This window comes from Kogia breviceps, chromosome 7 (assembly GCF_026419965.1).
Source record: "Kogia breviceps isolate mKogBre1 chromosome 7, mKogBre1 haplotype 1, whole genome shotgun sequence".
NCBI lineage: Eukaryota > Metazoa > Chordata > Mammalia > Artiodactyla > Physeteridae > Kogia > Kogia breviceps.
The window spans coordinates 106,815,345-106,834,591 of NC_081316.1; the positions used below are offsets into that span (position 1 = coordinate 106,815,345).

Here is a 19,247-nt window from a genome sequence, read left to right on the forward strand (position 1 = left end):
CCAGCCCCAGCCCAAGGCTGGCAAAGACAAGGTGCTCAGTAAATATTTGTGGAATTAATAGCTTGTTCCCCAAACACACAGCCTCCTCTGTGCTGTGAATGCTCTCCTCCCCTTTGGCCCTTACTCTTCTACCTGACCACGTCCTGCTCGTCCTCATAAGCTCAGCTCAAATGCTACCTCCTCTGGGGAGGCTGCCGACCTCCAGCTCAGTCTGCACTCTCAGCACGGCCTCCCCGGCAGATCACAGTGCCCTCCCCACCATGTCGGAGAGCTATGGGGGGCAGGTAAGGTGCCTGATTCACCCATGTGTCCTCAGACTACAGGTGCTCAGTAAATGGCTAATGAATGAGAGATTCCCACAGAGCCTGGGATGAGGTCTAGGGACAGTCTGGGCCGGAGACTTCCAGGTTCAAGAACTTTGGTTCTGGGTAATGGGCAGGGAGATGAAGGCGATGATGTGAGGGACATCCAGGACCATGCCTGCATGTTGACGGAAGGGCTGCTCACTGACGGCCTTTCAAGTGGGAGATGAATCTACTCAAAGGAGAAGAAGCAGGGACCCTGGGGTGAGGAAGAGAGCTTCTGCCACCTGGCAGCGCTGTCCACATCGGGCAACCCCACTGAGGCAGAGTGGCTTCCAGGAGCCAAGAAGCCTCTCCCTAAGCATCAATCTGCAGCCAGAAGCACTCAGTCAAGCCAGAGGCACCAGCATTGTCAATAAATGCTCGTCTGCGGGATTTGGCAAAGCCTAGATGCAAACAATCTAAAAGCATCCCCTCTTGCAATAGGGTCAACCCAATGAACCCAACTGTTAATGGCCCACCATAACTCCATCACCCACAGAGAAACCTCAGAGTCATCCCCAATTCCTCCTACAGACAGTCCTTTGGAGTGTCAGAAATGTCTCTAAATCCTGGCAGCCCAGTGTCTGTGCCGATCTTGCACTCTGGGTCCGCACACCAAGTACGAGTTGAGCGGCATTGGGTCAGTTACTTCAGTTCCCTCAGCCATAAAATGGGAACATTTATGAGACTGAGTTTGCAAGGTTATTAGGACAAAATTACTTAACTAACATACAGCGCATAGCATAGGGCACAGCACGGAGGAGAATATTAATAAAGAATATCCCTTCCTTTTCTTCATCCTCTCCATTCCTGTGGACCAGGCCTTAATGTAGACCTTCTCCATCTTTACCTGAACTATTGCAATGGCCTCTTACCTGGTCTCCCTTCCCCTCCTCCACACAGCTGCCAGAAGTACCTTTCTCTGTGGCAACAGTTATGTTTTAAACTAAATTTACTTAAGCAACATTTGAGCACATTGTGTGCCTGGCACTGTGCTGGTGCTGCAGATATAAAAATAAATGGGCCTGGGGCTTTCCCAGTGGCACAGTGGCTAAGAATCCACCTGCCAGTGCAGGGGGCACAGGTTCGAACTCTGGTCCAGGAAGATCTCACATGCTGTGGAGCAACTAAGCGTGTGCGCCATAAGTACAGAGCCTGCGCTCTAGGGCCTGCACCCTAGAGCCCATGAGCCACAACTACTGAGCCCGCATGCCATAACTACTGAAGAAGCCCACACGCCTAGAGCCTGTGCTCCGCAGCAAGAGAAGCCACCGCAGTGAGAAGCACGCGCACCGCAATGAAGAGTAGCCCCCACTTGCCAAAACTAGAGAAAGCTCACGTGCAGCAACGAAGACCCAACACAGCCAGAAATAAATAAATAAATTTATTAAAAAAATAAAAAAATAAATGAGTTCTCTCCCAAGGAGAGAGAGCATCCCTGCCTCTCTCCCATAATAAATACTTACGATTTTTTTTTATCTAGAAGGTCACCAAGTGGGGACTCAAACTGAACCCATGCTCTTTCTAATTCACCCCTCATCTCCATCACCCCTCACCTGCCTTCCATCCACTCCTCCCCCACACACATAACTACAGCACAAGGACAAGTAGCAGGAAGTCCCAGCATAAAGAGACTGTCCAGACAGTGACAGAAAGAGTAAACAGGCAAAGATTATGACTCAACTATCTGCAAGGATCTGGCTCAATGACTCTGGTGGAGGAAACGCCTCTTTTTGAGGAGGGGGTTGGGCGATCACCTCCCTTGTCAATATTTCCCTTTTCGTGGCAGCCGGAGCAAGATCGGATCCATGGGCAGTGTTGGTCCAGCCTGCACTTGAAAGCCAAGAACAAGGTGCAGCATAACCCCTCGGACCCTGCTTGAAACCTTCAGCCCCAGACAGATGGACTCAAGGGATTCTGTGAGTGCCTGCCAGACAAAAGTCTGTTCCCAAGGTGTGATGACCACATCACCTCCTACCTCCCCTCCCAGACACCATCACACCCACACACGCAGACAGGCACACTCTCAGAGTAGCTGAGATGGTAGAAGTTACACTGAAAAAAGCCCGAGCCAAATAGGATTAAACAGGTGAATTTGCTGTGATAAATATAATCCAGATCAAGGATCAAAACCCTTGTCTATGTAGGGCATGAGCTGCCAGGACTTAGCTTCTCTGTGTGTATAACCATCCAGGATGGGAAAGAACACAGCAAGACTAGAAGAAACAGAAACACAAAGAAGAATAAGACACAACCCCTGCTGTTGGCACCGTATCACAGTAACAGTACCATAAACTTTGTGGCAAAAACAACAGAAACTACTGTCTCATGTTTCTGGAGTCCAGAGGTCTGAAATCAGGGTGTTGGCAGGGCCATTCTTCCTCTGAAGCCTCTAGGGGAGGATCCTTCCTGCCTCTTCCCCCTTCTGGTGGCCCCAGGCGATCCTTGGCCTATGGCAGCATCACTCCCTCTGTATCTACACATCATCTCCCCTCAGTGTGTGTTTGTTTCTGGGTTTCTTCTCACCAGTCATATTGGATGAAGGGCCCATCCTACTCTAGCATGACGCAATCTTAACTAATTATATCTACAATGACCCTCTTTCCAAATAAGGTCACATTCTGAGGATCTGGTTGGACATGAATTCTTGGGGTGTTACCAACCGGGGTTCTTGGACTCTTTAATCAGTAGAAGTTGATAAGAGGCCAGACAAGGAATTCAGGCAAGGCTTTACTGGGATTTGTGCTGCAGCAAGAAGAAGCAAGAACAAGTAATAGTGTGCACTTGCTCTTTTCTCGCTCTCCTCTCTCCAAGGAGGGCAGGCGGTTTCTTAACTGGGGGAGGGTAGGGGCAGATCAGCATGATGGTCGGGCTAGAGAGGTGCCTTAGACTGTCTGTCCACCCCCTTGGTGGTGCTGTGTACAGGGATCGTGGGTATTACCCTGCTTTTGGTCCCCATACCTAATAAACGCCAGTTGGTTTGTGGCCTTTTTGTATCATATTGTTTCTACTTTGGCCCCACCTGCACATGTGTGCAGTTATTTTTAGTCCCTTATAGTTTCTTTGTATTCTGTTGCTCAAGGAGAAGTTTGTCCAGGTGCAAGCACTTCAGCAAAGGGTCCCAGTCTTGTCTCGGGGAGACACTATTCAACCCAGTACAGGCATCGACAATCCAGCAGGAGGATATACTGCCAAGTTGCCAATAAAAGTTAGAAGAAAGGACCACATGAAGGGGTTTAAGATGGGTCAGTTCCAGGTGGACATCTTAGCAGCTGTGTAACCCTGGACAAGCTGCTCAACTTCTCTGAGCCTCTGTTCTCTGGTCAACAGCACAGGATTGTTTTGAAGGTCAAATGAGAAAAGAGGCTTTCTTGCTATAAAGCCCTGTGCACAGACACGTGTGATGTTTCTTCACCAATCCATGCACGTTGGCTTCCTGAATAAATTGAGAGCTGCCCTGATGTCATCAGCAAGCATTTGCCAGGGTATCTCTTGTGTAAAGTCCAAGCTGGATCACTGTATGATTCAGGACCTCTGAAGGGCATCCTTTAGTAGTTGCCAGAGGGAATCGGTGTGGTCCTGTTAAGCCCTTAACCAGCTTGCCCTCTCTTCTGGTCCAGGCTTCTCCTTGAACCCAGCACTGAGCTTTTGCACCTCTTCAGGGATCTGTTTGCAATTCCATCCCTGAAGAGTTGCAAAATCTCAGTACCGGGAGGAGAAAAGTGGGCACTGGACCTCCCCTGCCAGGTAAGGAGATGCAGAATGAGCCAAGCACATGACAGAGCACAACTCAGGATGGTCCAGCCCTTCCCGGAGCAGATGCATGGACTACATCAGGGCCTTCAAAATTCTCACAAGTCCCGCATCTACAGGACACAGGTCCCTTACACTGACAGTGCTCTGCACGGCTGGCGAAGCCCTCACACAACCTTTCTCCCCTCCCACCTTCACAACCACATCGTGGACCAGACCGGGCAGCTATTTTAACACCGCAACTAACCGAGGCCAAGAAGTGAGGGTCCAGCCCTCACCCACACGACTGGCGAAAGATGGAGTTGAAACCTGAATAAAAAACACGCACTGTTGATGAAGCAGTAAAAAATCAGTGACATGTAGACTACATGGCAAAACATACATTCTGAAGGTGATGATTTATTTAACCTGTGGCTGAAATAATAATCGTTTTCACTTCACTGACAATATTTTTATGGCACCATTGTAAGCACTTTACAAATATTAAGTCACCTAATCCTCTAAACAGCCTTTAAAGGTAGATATTATTGTCACCCATTTTACAGATGAGGAAAGTGAGACACAGAGAGGTTAAATAACATGCCCAAGGTAACCCAGCTGGTGGGTGACAGAGCTGTTATAGTTAAGATTTAAAGCTGTACATGGGGTTTATTCCACGTATAATAGACTGGATTTTAAACTGATTCTCTGATCCTGAGGATATAAATGTAATAAAGTTTTCATCTATACTATTTAATTTCTAGCTAGATTCTTTTTTAAAAAAATCATCAAAGTATTATATGTTCATGGTCTCAAATCTACAGCACAGTTAAGAGGAAAAGCAGCATCTCCCAGCCCCACTGCCCTCCCTTTTCCTTTAAACCACTGGGCTCCTCCAGGGTGAAGCTATGAGCAGCCTCTAGAGACAGATGAAAAGAGGCTGCCTCTGAAATAATCTGAAATTCATTCTTTGCCTAATTTGCAGGAGAGAGGACTGAATGAAAATACTTTCTCTGAGACTGATTTCAAATTATACTGGCAATGTAGAAACTGCCCCCTGGGGTCCAGGCAGGCCCACCCTGTGCTCTGGTGCTACAGGGGCCCGAGTGGCTTTCCAGAGGTCCCTGGAGGACAGAAGAGGCCATTGCAGTTTCTCTCCATGACCCAAGCAGGGCCTACCCACGCACGATGCGGTAGAAAAGGCCTGGGCGTCCCAAGTTACGCAGACCTGGATCCCACCCCGTCTGAGCCTGTCTCCTCCTTTGTAAAATGGAGGCAAGAGCAGCACCCACATCCTAGGGTGGCCGCGAGGACTAAATGAGGTGATGTTCTTTCTTTGCACAGGTGTAAAAGCCTGGCACACAATTTACATGCTGGTTATTTTTCCCTCTTGTGGTTTATGGAAGCAAAATGTCTTGTCATTCTGTCAGATGCACTGTGTGCCCCACCCCTGCCCCCAGCCTTAGTTTCCCCACCTGTGGAAGTTCATCCTGGCAAGAGAAAGGTCAGCTCCCACCCAGCAGAGACCAGCCAGGGTTGGGGATTCTCAGGTTCCCCAGTTCTTCTTCGGTGCAGATATTTAAGACTCAGTTCTACAGCCTCGGGGCCTAACCCATGTCTTGGGAGAAGGGTTGCCAAGCAGTGAAAATCCTCTCCGGAAAGAGACTCAACAGAGGGCCACACTTGCATCCCTCACAGAGAGCCGAGGTGCCCCTTGCTGTCCCCATAGCACAGGCGCTGCGTTCCCTACCTGCCGCATTTCAGAGCTGTTTGGCTTGGGTGCCACCACATGCCCACGGGCTGCACCCTTTCTCACTTAATTTCCTGGGAGAGGCTAGAACAAAAGGGTCTGTCGCTGAAACTTAATCTCAAATTATTTGGGCTCAGAGGAAAGATGCATGGACTCTGCTGACTGGAAGGAACCCAAAGGATTCATGGATGTCAAGCTCCAGTCTCTGAGCTCAGCTCACTCCAGAAATAACAGCCTCTACCCACTCCCCAGCACAGAAAGAGATCTAGACCAGCATTTCACAAACTTAAAGGTGCATTAGAATCACCCAGGGATCTTGTAATGCAGATTCCGATCTGGAGGACTTGCTGCCCTCAGAAGGTCCTGCTGTAATAGGGGGAGTGCAGTCCGTGGGCAGGCCGAGCTCTCCAGGGCAAGAGCTTTTTATCTTCCCCAACCACAGGGTCTAACATCGCAGTGCCTTTAACACCATAGAGAACATTTGTTGGGTGGATGGATGGATGGATGGGCAGGCAGATGGAGATGGACGGATGCTGATGTGAAGATCAAATGTACAATCAGAGAAAACTGGCAATTGATAGACTGTCCTATAATTACATATCTAGGTAAAAATGTCCTGGAGGTGAAATGAGGAAAGAGGGAAGGAAGGGAGGGAGGGGAAGAGGGCAGTGAAAGATGAAAAACTCTCTAAACTCCCAAAGAGTTTTCTTTTTAACTCTACTGGAACGTCTTATTAACTTAGAATGATTTATGGACATGGCATATCCCCTCCTGTAGACTATGAGGTGTGCGCGTGCAGGGCTGTGTCTTTTATTTCCTAATCCCTAGTGCCTGGCTCTAGCAAGAGCTCCAGAAATACACATTTTGTGAGATGAATAGGGATAATAGCTCCATTCAGGAAATCCCCTTTAGGTACCAGACATGCATATCTCATTTAATCCTGTAACAGCCTTATAAGGTCAGTCCTATTATCACCACTTTACAGATGAGGAATGTGAAACTTGGGAGGACTAAGTAAGATGCCCACAGTCACACAGTCAGTGGTTGGGATAAGGACCCAGGCGACCAGAGCCCATGCTCTTCACCAAGGGAGAGCCAGGTTGTGTGAGGCCTGAAGCCGATACATTTTGAGGGACCCTCTTTGAGAAAAAGCATACCCGCAAACCTCTGCTGCAAAATTTACAAAACAGTGTGACCATGTGGACACATCACCGGGACCATCCCCAGCCTTGGAGGTGCCGTGCAGGGAGGGGCTCTGCAGCTTAGACTACATTAGCTTCGTGGCAAAAATGCCTCTGATCTTGACCCACGTGCTGGAAATGAGAGCAACAGGAAGAACAGAGAGGAAAAAGTGTCGGACAAAGAGAGTAAGAGATAAAACAGGAGCAAAAGGAAAGAAAGGAGGGAGAAGAAAGGAGGGGACTCAAAGAGATGGCTGGAAAAGAGAAAGAGCCATTCGAGATGGGACTGGTGGAGCGGAGGGGGAGTTAAAGCTGCCTCTGGATGAATGGGGGCAGGGGGCTGGGAGGCTCCAGCCAGCTGGTCCCCCCAGAGCCTGGGAGGATGCGCCCTCCGCTCTCCCCAGGCCCCTGCGCCTCCACCTGTACACCGTGCAGGCTCCTCCCCACAACGACCCTGCCTCGTCCTGCCCACCTGTCTCCTTCCCGGGCCTCTCTTCAGGCTCCCAGACCCACTTGGGAGCCTGGGCCCGAGCTGGAGACAGGAGGGCTGAGAGATCACCCCTCCAGCAAGCCCCGCCCAGCAGCATTCTTGCCCACGCAGCTACCTCTTTCCTGATTCATCACCTGAGCACTCAGCAAGGAGACGCAAGCCTAGGGCCTGATGTTTAGCCTGGTACAGAGAGGAAGCAAGGTCAGGAAAAGCCTGGTTCGGGGTGGCCCCCTGGCCTCCCATTGCCCGACTGCTGGGTCCTCCTTAAGAGGGACATGCCTGCCTGGGTCTTCGCAGCCTGTCCCTTGAAGTCACCTGTTCTGAGATCACGGGCACTTGACTTGGCCCAAAACTTCCAATTCTGAAGGCTGTCACCCTAGAGTGGGGAAGGATGGTGGGCCCAAGAGACCCTCCAGACCAGCTCAGATCTCTGCTGCTCGGAGATGAGTCCAAGGCCACACCTAATGGAGCAGCCAAGATTAGGCCAGTAAACAGTTAAATCTGGCCAATATTCCTCCTCCTGAGCAGAGGTCACTGGGGTCTTGCAGGTGCCATATCTCCCCAGACCATCACCCAGGGCTTTCAGACACATGCGTTACATTCAGCCCTGAACCAGGCTGAAACCCCAGCTCTGCCAAAAACCCAGTGTGATTTGGGGGCCAGTCACTTCATCTCCACGAGCTATGATTTCCTCAACTGTCAAATGGGAGCAAAATATTCCTCATGGGGTTATGGGGAGAATTAAAGAGATGATACACACAAGCCTGTTATCAATGGATGGGCCAATACAGAAGTCTAACCTGGGCTGGTCTCTGGGGAGGGTCAAGGCTGAGAAATGGAAGAAAATCTAGACTTGTTCAGAAACCGACACTAATTTACTGTGTGATCTTGGACATCCCTTTTGTGAGAATTTAGTTTCCTGACCCACAAAAGGGATGGGAGAAGACAGTTGTCCAAATCCCTTCCAGTTCTGTGGTTCTGTGGTTCCAAGGTGTCGCCTTGCACACCCCCTGGCCAAAGAGTGGCTCCAGACCTCAGGATGCAGCAGGATGTGAATCCACAGTGACCCTGCTGGGTGATATTCGAAATAGTAGTAACTGGTGAGGGAGGGGCAAGAAATGATCAAAAGGGATGCTGGCTGGTACTCCGTATATGAACCTATGCAGGACAGCTTCACTCCAAGGTCCAGGGAAAGGCAGGGAAACCTGTTCTCCACGGACTTCCCAATCCTGTTGCCCCACTCAAGGCAACAATCCAGTTCCACTGAGCAGTAAAAACTGCTCAGTAAAAACATAGTAAAAACAACCCCAAACAAAACACCCACACAGTGAGAACCTCAAACAAAACACCTGCAACTAGAAGAGATGAGAGAGAGAGAGAGAGAGAGAGAAAGAGAGAGAGAGAGAGAGGGAGGGCCTTCTGACATCACAGACAGCCAACACCCAGTTGGGTGGAAGCCATTCCGGCAGGAAGGCTTTTACAACACCTAGGTGTGTCACCTGTTCTGAGGCCGAAGGCCCAAGAATGACTCCAGGTGTTGCTCCAGCCCCTAAGACAAGTGTCGGATTATAAAACGCATAATCGTTCCAGTTTGGCAACTTCACCTGCAGGGTTGCTTTAATTGACCTGCCCCTAGTCTCTAAATCACTCCTGGTAAACAGCGGTGGGAGGGACGAGGCCAGCTCCTCGAGATGGGGAGAGACGCTGGGTGCTAGGGACCGAAGCCTGCCCTGCACTTAGGCCTCCTCCAGCCAATGCTGCCAGGGATCACTGACCTGCTGACCAGCCAGAGCCCGATCCCGGGAGGCCCTCCTCCTGACTTGCCGACGTTGCTCAGCTACAGGCCGTAGAGAATTCGGGAAGGTCGCAGAGCCAACATGGTGAGTGTGAAGGCCTCTGCTCCGAAAACTGGTGGAGGGAGGGTCTCCCCATAAAGGGCCCTTTGGGCAGCTGAGAATTTTGCAACACCTTCCAGGTTAAAAAAAGAAGTCACACCTGACGCACCCCACACTCCAGCCCCTTATGGGTGTCAGTCCCCACCTGCCCTCCTCGCCAACAGCCGTTGCACCAGCACCAAGCCAGGGCCATCCTGCCTATTCTCTTGCCCAAGGTCTCCTGGTCTGTTGGCTGGAGACCGGAGCCACTCTTCCAAGGCAAGGGTCTGCTCTGACACAATGGTGGCCCTCTGCTTTTCCTGGCCTTTTCCTCTCTGGGGAAACTGACTCCTTTTCTTTTTAAAGAAAAACAGTGGAGCACTGCCTCAGAACAATCTGGGGTGCCGTGGCAATCTACTTGCCCCTCCTTTTGGCTCTGCTTTCTCTCCTCCTCCTCTGAACAGCGAGAGCTTCTCCTCTGTCTTGGGGGCAAAGAGAATCAATCCCACCTTTCAGGGAGGACGGCTGAGGACAGCGAGGGGAGGAGGTGGAAACCAGGGAAACTTCCTTCTCTCGTTGTTGGCCAAGATGCTGCAGTTACCAACAAGCAACGTGAAGATGAAAGGGCAGGGGAGGAAGGGCAGGGAAGGAGGAGCATTAGGTCCAGGAGAGAAGGGGGTGACCTGCTGGTCCCCTCAGGTGACGGTCTCCTGACTCCCGAGCACTTTCCGTGACACTTCCTTCAACAGTCTGGCAACGCTCTAGCCCCAGGGCTTGGGGGAGCTGGGGCCAGAAAGTGGAAGGGGTTCGCCTGCTTCACTCTGCTGTTCAGCCAGGATTGAAGCACCAGCCTTCTATGTCCCGTCCCTAGAAGCCCAGCCTGTTTGCAGAGAAGCTCCATCCCGCCGGGGCTCTCAGGAGGGAAGAGGAAGCGGTGCCAGCCCGCCTGAATGTCAGTGGCTTCTTGGTGGCCCTTGCAGCAACATGGAAGGGGGCAATCTGGGGGGCAGATGGCTGGGGCACTACACATAGAGTCAAAAGGTCACATGGCCAGCTCCCTTACGAGCTTGTTAGTCTTCAAACTTTACCCTGAGACTCACCGTCTCCCTCTGTAAAACAGAAACATCATCCACATGGCCCCCTAGGCACATACACAGGGTTAGTGGAAAGATTAAATGGGCTAGTGATATATGTGAATAGCCTCTGTAAACCAGGGAGCCCTGTACAGCTGTCAGCATTTATGACTAAAGAAAACTCCGCTCCAGGGAATGGCAGGTGGGCGGCGTGGCCAGCACTGACCCTCCACTGCCCAGAGAAGGAGCCGGGCGCTACTGTATGAGTGCATGGGGGCAAGTGGGCAAGCTGGGGAGGAGGGACCAGGCCCGGGGCCCCAGAGGCAAGGCAGCAGATTTACCCACGATCCAGGATGGGACCCAGGGAGCTTCTGGCCCCTGAGCTAACCATTAAACCACCCGTACCTGATAATCCTGTTATTTCCCTGTAAGAGGCCCAGACAACTGTAGCTCCCAGCCCTCCCTTCTCCTTCCCCTCCCTGCTTCCTCCCACACCCTCGGGCCGCTCCCTAGACAGAGTCCTGCACTGGTGGCTGTGTCTTCATGATGGTTCTCCTTCAAACCTATTCAACCAGGTACACCAGTGAGACAGGAGCTGGGGAGGGCCCTGGGCAGAGGTCTGAGCCCCATCTCCCCTCAGGGGGAATGTGTCCCTTGATATCTGATACCCACAGCTGAGCTCTGGAGGGAAGCCTGGGACCCTGGGACTAGCCACCCTGATCTTAACTCATTACTGCCCAGGAGGCCCCAACACACCATGCTGTGTTGGGGCCTACACACCAGAGGAGAGTGTTCAACACCTGAGGTCAGCCCAAACCTTGGGCCACCCTGGAAGGAGCAGGTCCTCCCCACCCTCTCTTCCTTGACTTGCCAGCTGGTACAGACGCAGTGGGTTGCTGGGCTTGGCTGGGGCTCAGGAATGTGGCAGGTCAGCAGGGGTCTGGGAGCATGGGTGGGGTCCACCTCCAAGAGAGGCCGAGTCCAGGAGCCCTCTCAGCCCTGGTGGCACTTTCCTGGCTCGTAGACAGAACAGCTGGGCTGTCGAAAGACCCAAGAGGGCAAGACAGGCCAAGAAGGGCTAGACCCCCTCCTGTTCTTCACGCCCCCTCCCTACCTGATGTGACCCCCGAAGTAGCTCCATCCTTCCAACCACCATTTAATCAGACCCTGCTATTGGCCAGCCTCCACACGGCTGGAAGGAGGGCAAGAGGGTACAATGCCTAGGTTCTGTCCTGGAGGTGCTCGAAATCCAGAGGAAGGACAGCTCCTTAAGCAAAGGATCCTAAGGGAGTGTGACAAATCCAATGCAAGAGGAGGTGCAAGGTACCCCTGGAGCAGAGGAGACAGTAAATTCTCTCTGGGGGTGGTCAGGTAGTTGACCCAGAAGAGAAAGTATTTGCACTAGACCTTGAAGGATGAGCAGGCTCTCTTCAGGCAGACGGAAGTGCATGTGAACAGCAAGAAGGTGTGGCCGTGGGGGGCGAGGGGGAGGGTGCTGTGGCTGGAGCAACAGGTGCAGGGGGCACAGCTGAGGTCTGGGCCCCGTGGGGTGGTCGTGCAAGGCTCTGCACGGAGCTCAGGTTGAGGGTCCCCCCCTGTGCCCTGCAGCTCAGGGGGGCTGGGACAGCGTGGAGTCCCAGCAGCTGCCAGGGGCTCATGCTTTGGGCTGAGCCACCCCCAGGCAGGGCAGCAGGCGTCCAGAAAGCAGACGTAGGCCCTGCACTCACTCAGCGTCTAGAGGGAGTGGAGGGTGGGGAAGGGTAGATGGTTATCAAACAATCACACCAATTCCTGTTTCACTAACAACTGACTCACAGGCTGTGATGGAACACGAGGGGAGCTGTCAGAGCCAGACCAGGGCGTGGGCCTTGCTGGAGGTCAGCAGAGGCCGAGGGCTGCATAGGAGCTGGGATGGGAGGAGATGAGCCATGTCAGACACAGGGACCAGCTCCCGAGAACGTGGACATACACCCCCAGGCCCTCTTCCGTCCCCCAGGGCTCTTCACTCCTGCACTTGGGGTGGAGTTCTGTGCCTGGCTACTGACACGGAGAAGCGGTTTAGAAGTCGGGTCTGGTCCATGCCCCCGGGCCTCTCCCTCACCCTCTCCACCTCCCCTCTGTGCCGTTGAGACCCCAGTGGTCATCTGCAGCAAACGCCCTTCACTCCCAGCCTGTGCCCTTGACGAAGACTAAGAAAATCTCAGGAGCTGAAAGTGGGAAGTGAGGAGAGACTAGTCCAGGGCAGAGAGGAAAACTGGAAGCAACCAAAAACAGGGCTCAGGAACTCTGGACAAACTTTCCGAAGCCCCAGGACTAACGCAGGACAGCAGGAGACAAATGCTCTCAGGCCTGAAAATCTTGGCGGGCCTCTCAGATTTCCCAGGCAGCTCTCCTCCCCTCAGCCTTCCTTCTTGCTCAGATGAAAACATCTGCCTCTGTAAAGCACCTCAAATGCCCAAGCAATGATTCCCCCAGACAGTGATTCCCCAAAACCTGAAATGCATTCATCTGCCACATTCTCTTATAGACCTGTTGCCACCAGACTCTGAGCTTCTAGAGGAGGGTCTGTGTCTTTTCCATCTTTTTAGCCCCAAACCTAGCACAGGGCCTGGCACGGAATAGGCACTTGATAAATATTTGTGAATGAAGGACAAATAAATGACCAAAGACTGGAACCCCTATAATGAGCGGTCTGATTTATCTGACACTGAAAACAAGATTAGCCAAGTCTGACTGAAAAAGGTACCAGATGCTACTGGAGCTGTTACCAAGCTGCTTGCGTCCCAGACAGGGCTGGGGTGAGGCCTGAGCCCACCTGGAAACCCCAGTGATGGGAAAGAGAGAGAGTCAGCAGAATCGACACGGCAATCCCCCTGTGACATGCTTGACTGCACCTCACAGCCTGCGGCTCTGACAGGATTACAGCAGAGGAATTTGTAAGCAAGACTCAGAACCGCACACCTCTCCCCCACCCCTCCCTCCCAGAGCAGCTTCCAGCTTCCTGGCATAATCCGCATACAAGCGGAAACTCTCACAGGGTAGCAGGTGAAAGAAATACTTGAGGAAGAGGGCGAGAGACTGAGTTGGCACCCGTTCGGGGATGGGCACCCGTCCAGGGATGGCAGCAGTGTCTTCCGTCACAAAATGTTCTGCTTATCAGTCTGGCCGGGCTCTGCCTGCTGACGTTGTCTGACGCTTTAGGCATTTCCTGCAGTCTTAATTTCTTCCTTTATAATATGCAATGCATTCATTCAGCGTGTGTTTCCTGAGCATATGCTATGCGCTGGCTAGACACAGTGGGAGAGTCAGAGAAAAATACCCAAAATCGAAGCCCTCGGTTCCATATGCTCCATGGATGGAAGAGAGGCAGGGGAAACTACTTCCTCCCACCCCGGGCAGAGCAGGGCACTCGTTCACCCATGGATGTGAAACAGAAAGGGGGCAACATAGCTGAGGTCACCCCACTTCACCGTCATCCCATTCCCACCCTGACACTGGGACTTCACTCATGATCACACCTCCGATTCTCAGAGAGCAGGGTTCTGTCCGGTTGTCAGGAGGACCTACCCTGGTGAGGAGGAATCACTGATGCGCTAAAGAGAATAATAACAACAGCAGCCGTGTCTCACCTCCACCCAAACACAGCAAGCACAGCATTTTGTGGTTTGAGAAGCCCATTCACATCCAGAATCTCCCTGAATCTTACCCACAACTCTCTGAGATACAGTGATCCTCCTTGTACAGATGAGGGGACTGAGACTCAAAGAGCTCAGGTGACTTGAGAAGGGTCACTCAGCCAACAGGAATCAGGGTTGGACTCTAAGCTCTGGGATTTGGGGATTAAGTGCCCTGCTTTTCCTTCATGCCCTCCGTCTCCTCTAAGATGTGGACCCATAAGACCTGGACTTGAACTAGAACGAGAACTTAAACTAGAAAGGACCAGGGGACCCCACTTTCCTATCTAGAAGCTGATAGATTTTATGATAAAGTATGCATTTAGGGAAGACTGCATCAGCTGGTGCAGTCAAGTGGAAGAAAGACAAAGTCATTTCTGCAAGGAGACTGCATCTCTCGCTAATGCACTAAAGGTCACTAAGGAGGAAAAAAACACATGCACACAGGAAACCAGTGGACATAATTAACTTAGACTTTCAAGAAGACCAAGAAAAAGTTTCATGCCTGATGCTGCTTAGGAGAAAAAAAAAGACTCAAGTTACCACGAGATCACTAAGGATAGAAAATTGATTTAGAGAGAGAATGTTATGAGTAAATCAGGCCTAGGACTAGTCTCACCCGTGGTTAACAGCAAGCTCTTCAGAACCACAAACCCTAAAGAAAGGAGATCGTCCAGATAAGTGGTTCCCCCAAATTTGGTTCAGCCTCAGAGCCCTTTGCCCCCTGAAATCTAATGTAGAACCCCATGTGAAAAACAGAGAAAACCAGAGCTGCAGTGTTTGAAAGGACTGTGTCCCCCCAGCCACTCCTGCCCTCTCTCCCTCCCAACACTACGGCCACCTCTGGGGGCTCCACCAAATCCCCCCCCCCAGGATGCCATAGAGCCCTTATCTGGCCTTGCCTTTGTCTACTGTGGAAATTTCCTTCACGATTCAGCTTCTACTCACAGCCCTTTTGTGGCTTAAAACAATCCTCCGCTTGCCAAGAGAAAGCCATCTTTCTGTAATTTCCCCATTCATCCTCAGCATCCTCTTTGCCTTCACCTTGAGATGGCCCTACACATTCCAAAGGACCACACTTGTGCTACCCTGAATCTTCACTTCTCTGGCCTGCATCCTCCACTCTTTGTTTATAGAGAGATCACACATGTCACACGACATCACTTTGGGTCCCCTAACTGCTCTGGTCACTCTCCCCCAGGGCACCCTAGTCCTTCAATTCCTGTCCTGAAGTCAGAGCCCTTGACCTAATGAAACCACAAAATAGCTCCCATTTGCTTGGTTCCTACTACACATATGCTAGGCCCTCTACTAGGCTCTTTCTCATTAATAATTAATGATCTTTTAGTACCTATTATGTCAAGCACTTGCTAGATTCTGTATTGATACTGTTATTAATTATTAATAAAAATAATACAGTATGTACTCCATGGACACTGAGGACTTGTCCTACTGGTTCACTGCGGTATATCCAGTCCCAGAACAGTGCCTTACTGAATGGACAAAGTATGATTATTGCTGTTGTTGTTATTATTAATATTTATTGCATTCCTACTATGTAACAGGCAATGTGCTATATGCAGTACATACTTTGGTCTCATTAAGAAGAAGACATTGAAATTCTGTCTCTCTGTCTCTGTCTCTGTCTCTGTCTCTGTCTCTGTCTCACTCACACACACACACAAAATTGAGGCTCCCAGGGGTTATATAACTTGCCTGAGGCTCGTGCTCAGGTATGTATGTTTTATATCCAGTATAAAACACAGCCTCCCCTAGCAATTTGCAGCCCAGCACGGAAAAACTTCACCAGGTGTTCCCAGAGTTATGTGAGTGGGCAGGAAAGTGGCAAAGGAGCTTCGGGTTATACAACTACAAAGTAATAGATGCAGAGCAGTCACGGAAGCAGCACTGAGGCGCTATTTAAAGGATCACCGGTTCGGAGTTCACAGGCAGAGATCCGGAAATCACTACAGACTTTGGCCAGGAGATGGCAGCTCTTTGCTGCAGCAGCCAAACCAGCTCACTAGAGGCTGGTTCTCTGGCAGCAACCAGAACAAAAGAGAACGCACCCACCTGCAGAGCCTCCTCCAGCGCTGTGGGGAATCCTGCTCCCCAAGCCTCTGGGGTGTGGGAGGGGATGAACGTTCATGTGCTAAACTCCTCTGCATGTCAAAGCACCGAACCACCTGCAGCATCCCAATTAACCCTCGCAACAACCCTGCGAAATAGATCGTATTCTCCCCGTCTTACACATGAGGAAACTGAGACTCAAAAAAAATTAAGTAACATGCCCAGGACCACATGGCTGGTAAGGGGAAGAGCTGGATTCAGGCCAGTGCTCCTGACTCAGCACTCAGGGGGTACAGAAGCAGGGACACCCCCCTCTGACCAGAGCATCTGAGACCCCTCAGACCACAAACAGCAACCGAGGGGGACCGTGAGCAAGTCTGTACAATCATGAGAGGACCAGATGGATTTCCTGTGGGCTTGAAAAGGTGCATGGTAACTAGCAGGTAAAGCACCTGACAGAACCTTTCTCGCTGTCTGGTTTTATCATAGTTTTATCACACCAGAGTCCCAAAGGAGGAAACTGGGTCCAGGAGATGTTAAATGATTTACCTAAGGGAAATAATAGCTAAAAAAAAAAAAAAAAAAAAAAAAAAGATAGCTCCACAGATAAACAGAAGAGTCAGACTTTATAATACCAAGTCCTTCTTTCCTCCCCATCACTTCTCTCCCGGTTAAAGTTTAAAGGACAATTCAGGACAAGCAAAGGGGAGTATGATTTTTCACAGGCAATGTAAACTTTGTGGGGTTCTTTCACAAACCTCAGCCTGCATCACAGATGGCCGTTCCCTAGTTCAGGTAAATTGCAAGATTTAGAGAACCCTGCCAAGCTTTAAGATCCATCAACTCTTCCCAAAGGCAAACCTCCTAAGGATCCCTGTCAGTCTAGGTGTCCTGACTCCTGATGGGTTTCCTGTCCCCTTCAGCCATTGCACAGTCATTGCATTCAGGTGTGCAAAAGTGGGGGCACCTTCCTTCCCATCAGATCCTGCAGGGAAGGGAAGGTGGGATGGATGGACACACTGTCCTGGGGCAGAAAGAAAACTGAATAAAGTAGAATTGTTGAGAGAACTCAGAGAGGCTGCAGAGACCAAAGGATGGCCCTCAGGTGGGATTTGTAGGAGCGACAGGTAACAGCAGCATCACCTAGAGGCAAGGGCTCTGCATTGGGGAACCAGGTCTTCCTTCATTTTGACTCAACCCAACAGGCATGTACTAATATCTCACTCCTGCCCTTCACAACATCTTGCCCCATGACCTGGGGAGAGCTAGCACAACGCCTCTGTGTCTCAGTGTCCCCATTTGTAGAACAGGAATTGTTACGTCCTCGCCGTCTCCCCTGGCCCTACCTGGAGTTGAGAGCTGTGCCTGAATACAAAGGTAGATTCTTAAAGGACAGCAGCTGAACAGCAGGCTGGCAGCAGGATAATGGCAGGCCACCTGACACCTCCCTTCCGCCCCAGGCCCTGCCCCAGAGCCATTATACGCTGGGACAGGGCCAAGGTACACAGCTCAAATTGCCAACAGGTCAGCACCTATGTGGCTTAGCACAAGGCAAAACCATTTTGCCTTGTTTTGGCTTAGAACAAGGCAAAATGGTTTCTAATGCAGCAGCCGAGGCTGAGGTTGGTCCAAAGGAAAATGTGCTACCGATAGGACACCTCAGCCCAAGGCAGATTGAGTGAGGATGTTTCCAGAGTCTCCTCCGTGCCAGGGCTTGGATACCCACCTGTGCATGGCCCGGACTGGGGGGATCTGCCTGCAGACAGACTACCAATTCAGAAGACCCTTGAAAGTCAGCATGATTTGTCATCTATGAGAAACTTCCAAGCACTCAGGGCTGCTGCATCACAGCCAGGCTTGTCTCAGGAAACTCACACCCTCCTCTCTTGCCTCACATTCCCCCAGCCCTCACTTCATGTCCCCTCTCATCACCTTACCTGTCATAGCTGAGGCACCCAAGAGAGAGGGTACTTGCTCCAACCTGGCAAAGGCATCATCCTGCAGATGGAGAGGACATAGCTGCCTGCCATCAGGTTGGGGGTAGGATGCAGGTACACGGGTCAGAACAGTGTGAGGTCCCTCAGAGCAGCCCCTGAGCACCTGAGGCAGCCTATGGCTGAGCCCCACTCTGAGAGCTGACTGGAAGCAGCCTCTGGGTCCCCTGGCTCACCCAGAGATCTTTCCCCACCCCCTCCCTGGGGTTTTCCTCCCTGCTATGTCACCAGCCTTAGCTACCTAGCTGCCACCTGCCAGAGCCACAGAGGTCCTGTATATCCCATCACCTAGCAACAGCAGCATCCCTGCTCTAGGTTTTCCCAGAGAGACCATGGGAAGCCAGGGCTTTAGACCCCACGGGAGCCTGAAGCTGCCACGGGCCAGATCAGGACCAGAAAGCCCCTTTCTGTAGGCCTCTGCTTTTCTCCCTTCTTCTACACCCCAATCATCCCAGCTCTGCCCCTACCAACTTCTTTCTGGAATAAGGAATGCAGAGTCAGCATTGTGGAGAAGAAGAGAGAAATAAGGCCCCAGGGGCAGGGTGCTTGGCAAAGAAAGCAGGCAAAGAAGCTGGGCAGGCTTTCTGTTCCTTTGACCTCTGTGAGCATTTGCCTCTTCATTGCCTCATTATTAGCCTGGTGGTACCCATTTCGTTGTGTGGTTAGTAACCTCTTATCTGTTTCATCATCTCTGAGAGTTCCCAATTACCCAAAGGGAACTTGAGGTTCAGAGAGGTTGAGGAGCATGCCCAAGGCCACCCAGCAAGTGAGAAGACAGGGCAAGATGAGGACTCATACTCCCCCCGCTGGGTCTTTGTCTTCTCTGCAGTACACTTAATCCTCACCCCCATTTAAAAACAAGAGCTGCCTTATGTTTGATTCATCATCTCTGAGCTGGAAGGGAAATAGTTGAGATATTCGTCTGATTTGGAGCTGAGCTAAACCCAACCAGGAGTTTCTCGGGATCTAAAACAGCAGGGGCTGGGCTTCCCTGGTGGCACAGTGGTTAAGAATCCACCTGCCAACACAGGGGACATGGGTTCGAGCCCTGGTCCGGGAAGATCC

At 51.3% G+C, this 19,247-nt stretch overlaps 1 protein-coding gene across 1 annotated transcript in view; it reads left to right on the forward strand.

Moving 5' to 3' along the window:
• The first annotated feature begins 260 nt into the window (after positions 1-260).
• Positions 261-19,247, forward strand: part of TMPRSS4 (transmembrane serine protease 4) — a 46,695-nt gene continuing 27,708 nt past the window's right edge. Inside the window, exon 1 of the mRNA XM_067039535.1 lies at positions 261-284. Within this exon, the coding sequence (XP_066895636.1) occupies positions 261-284 (24 nt within the window). The remainder of the gene's footprint in view (positions 285-19,247) is intronic.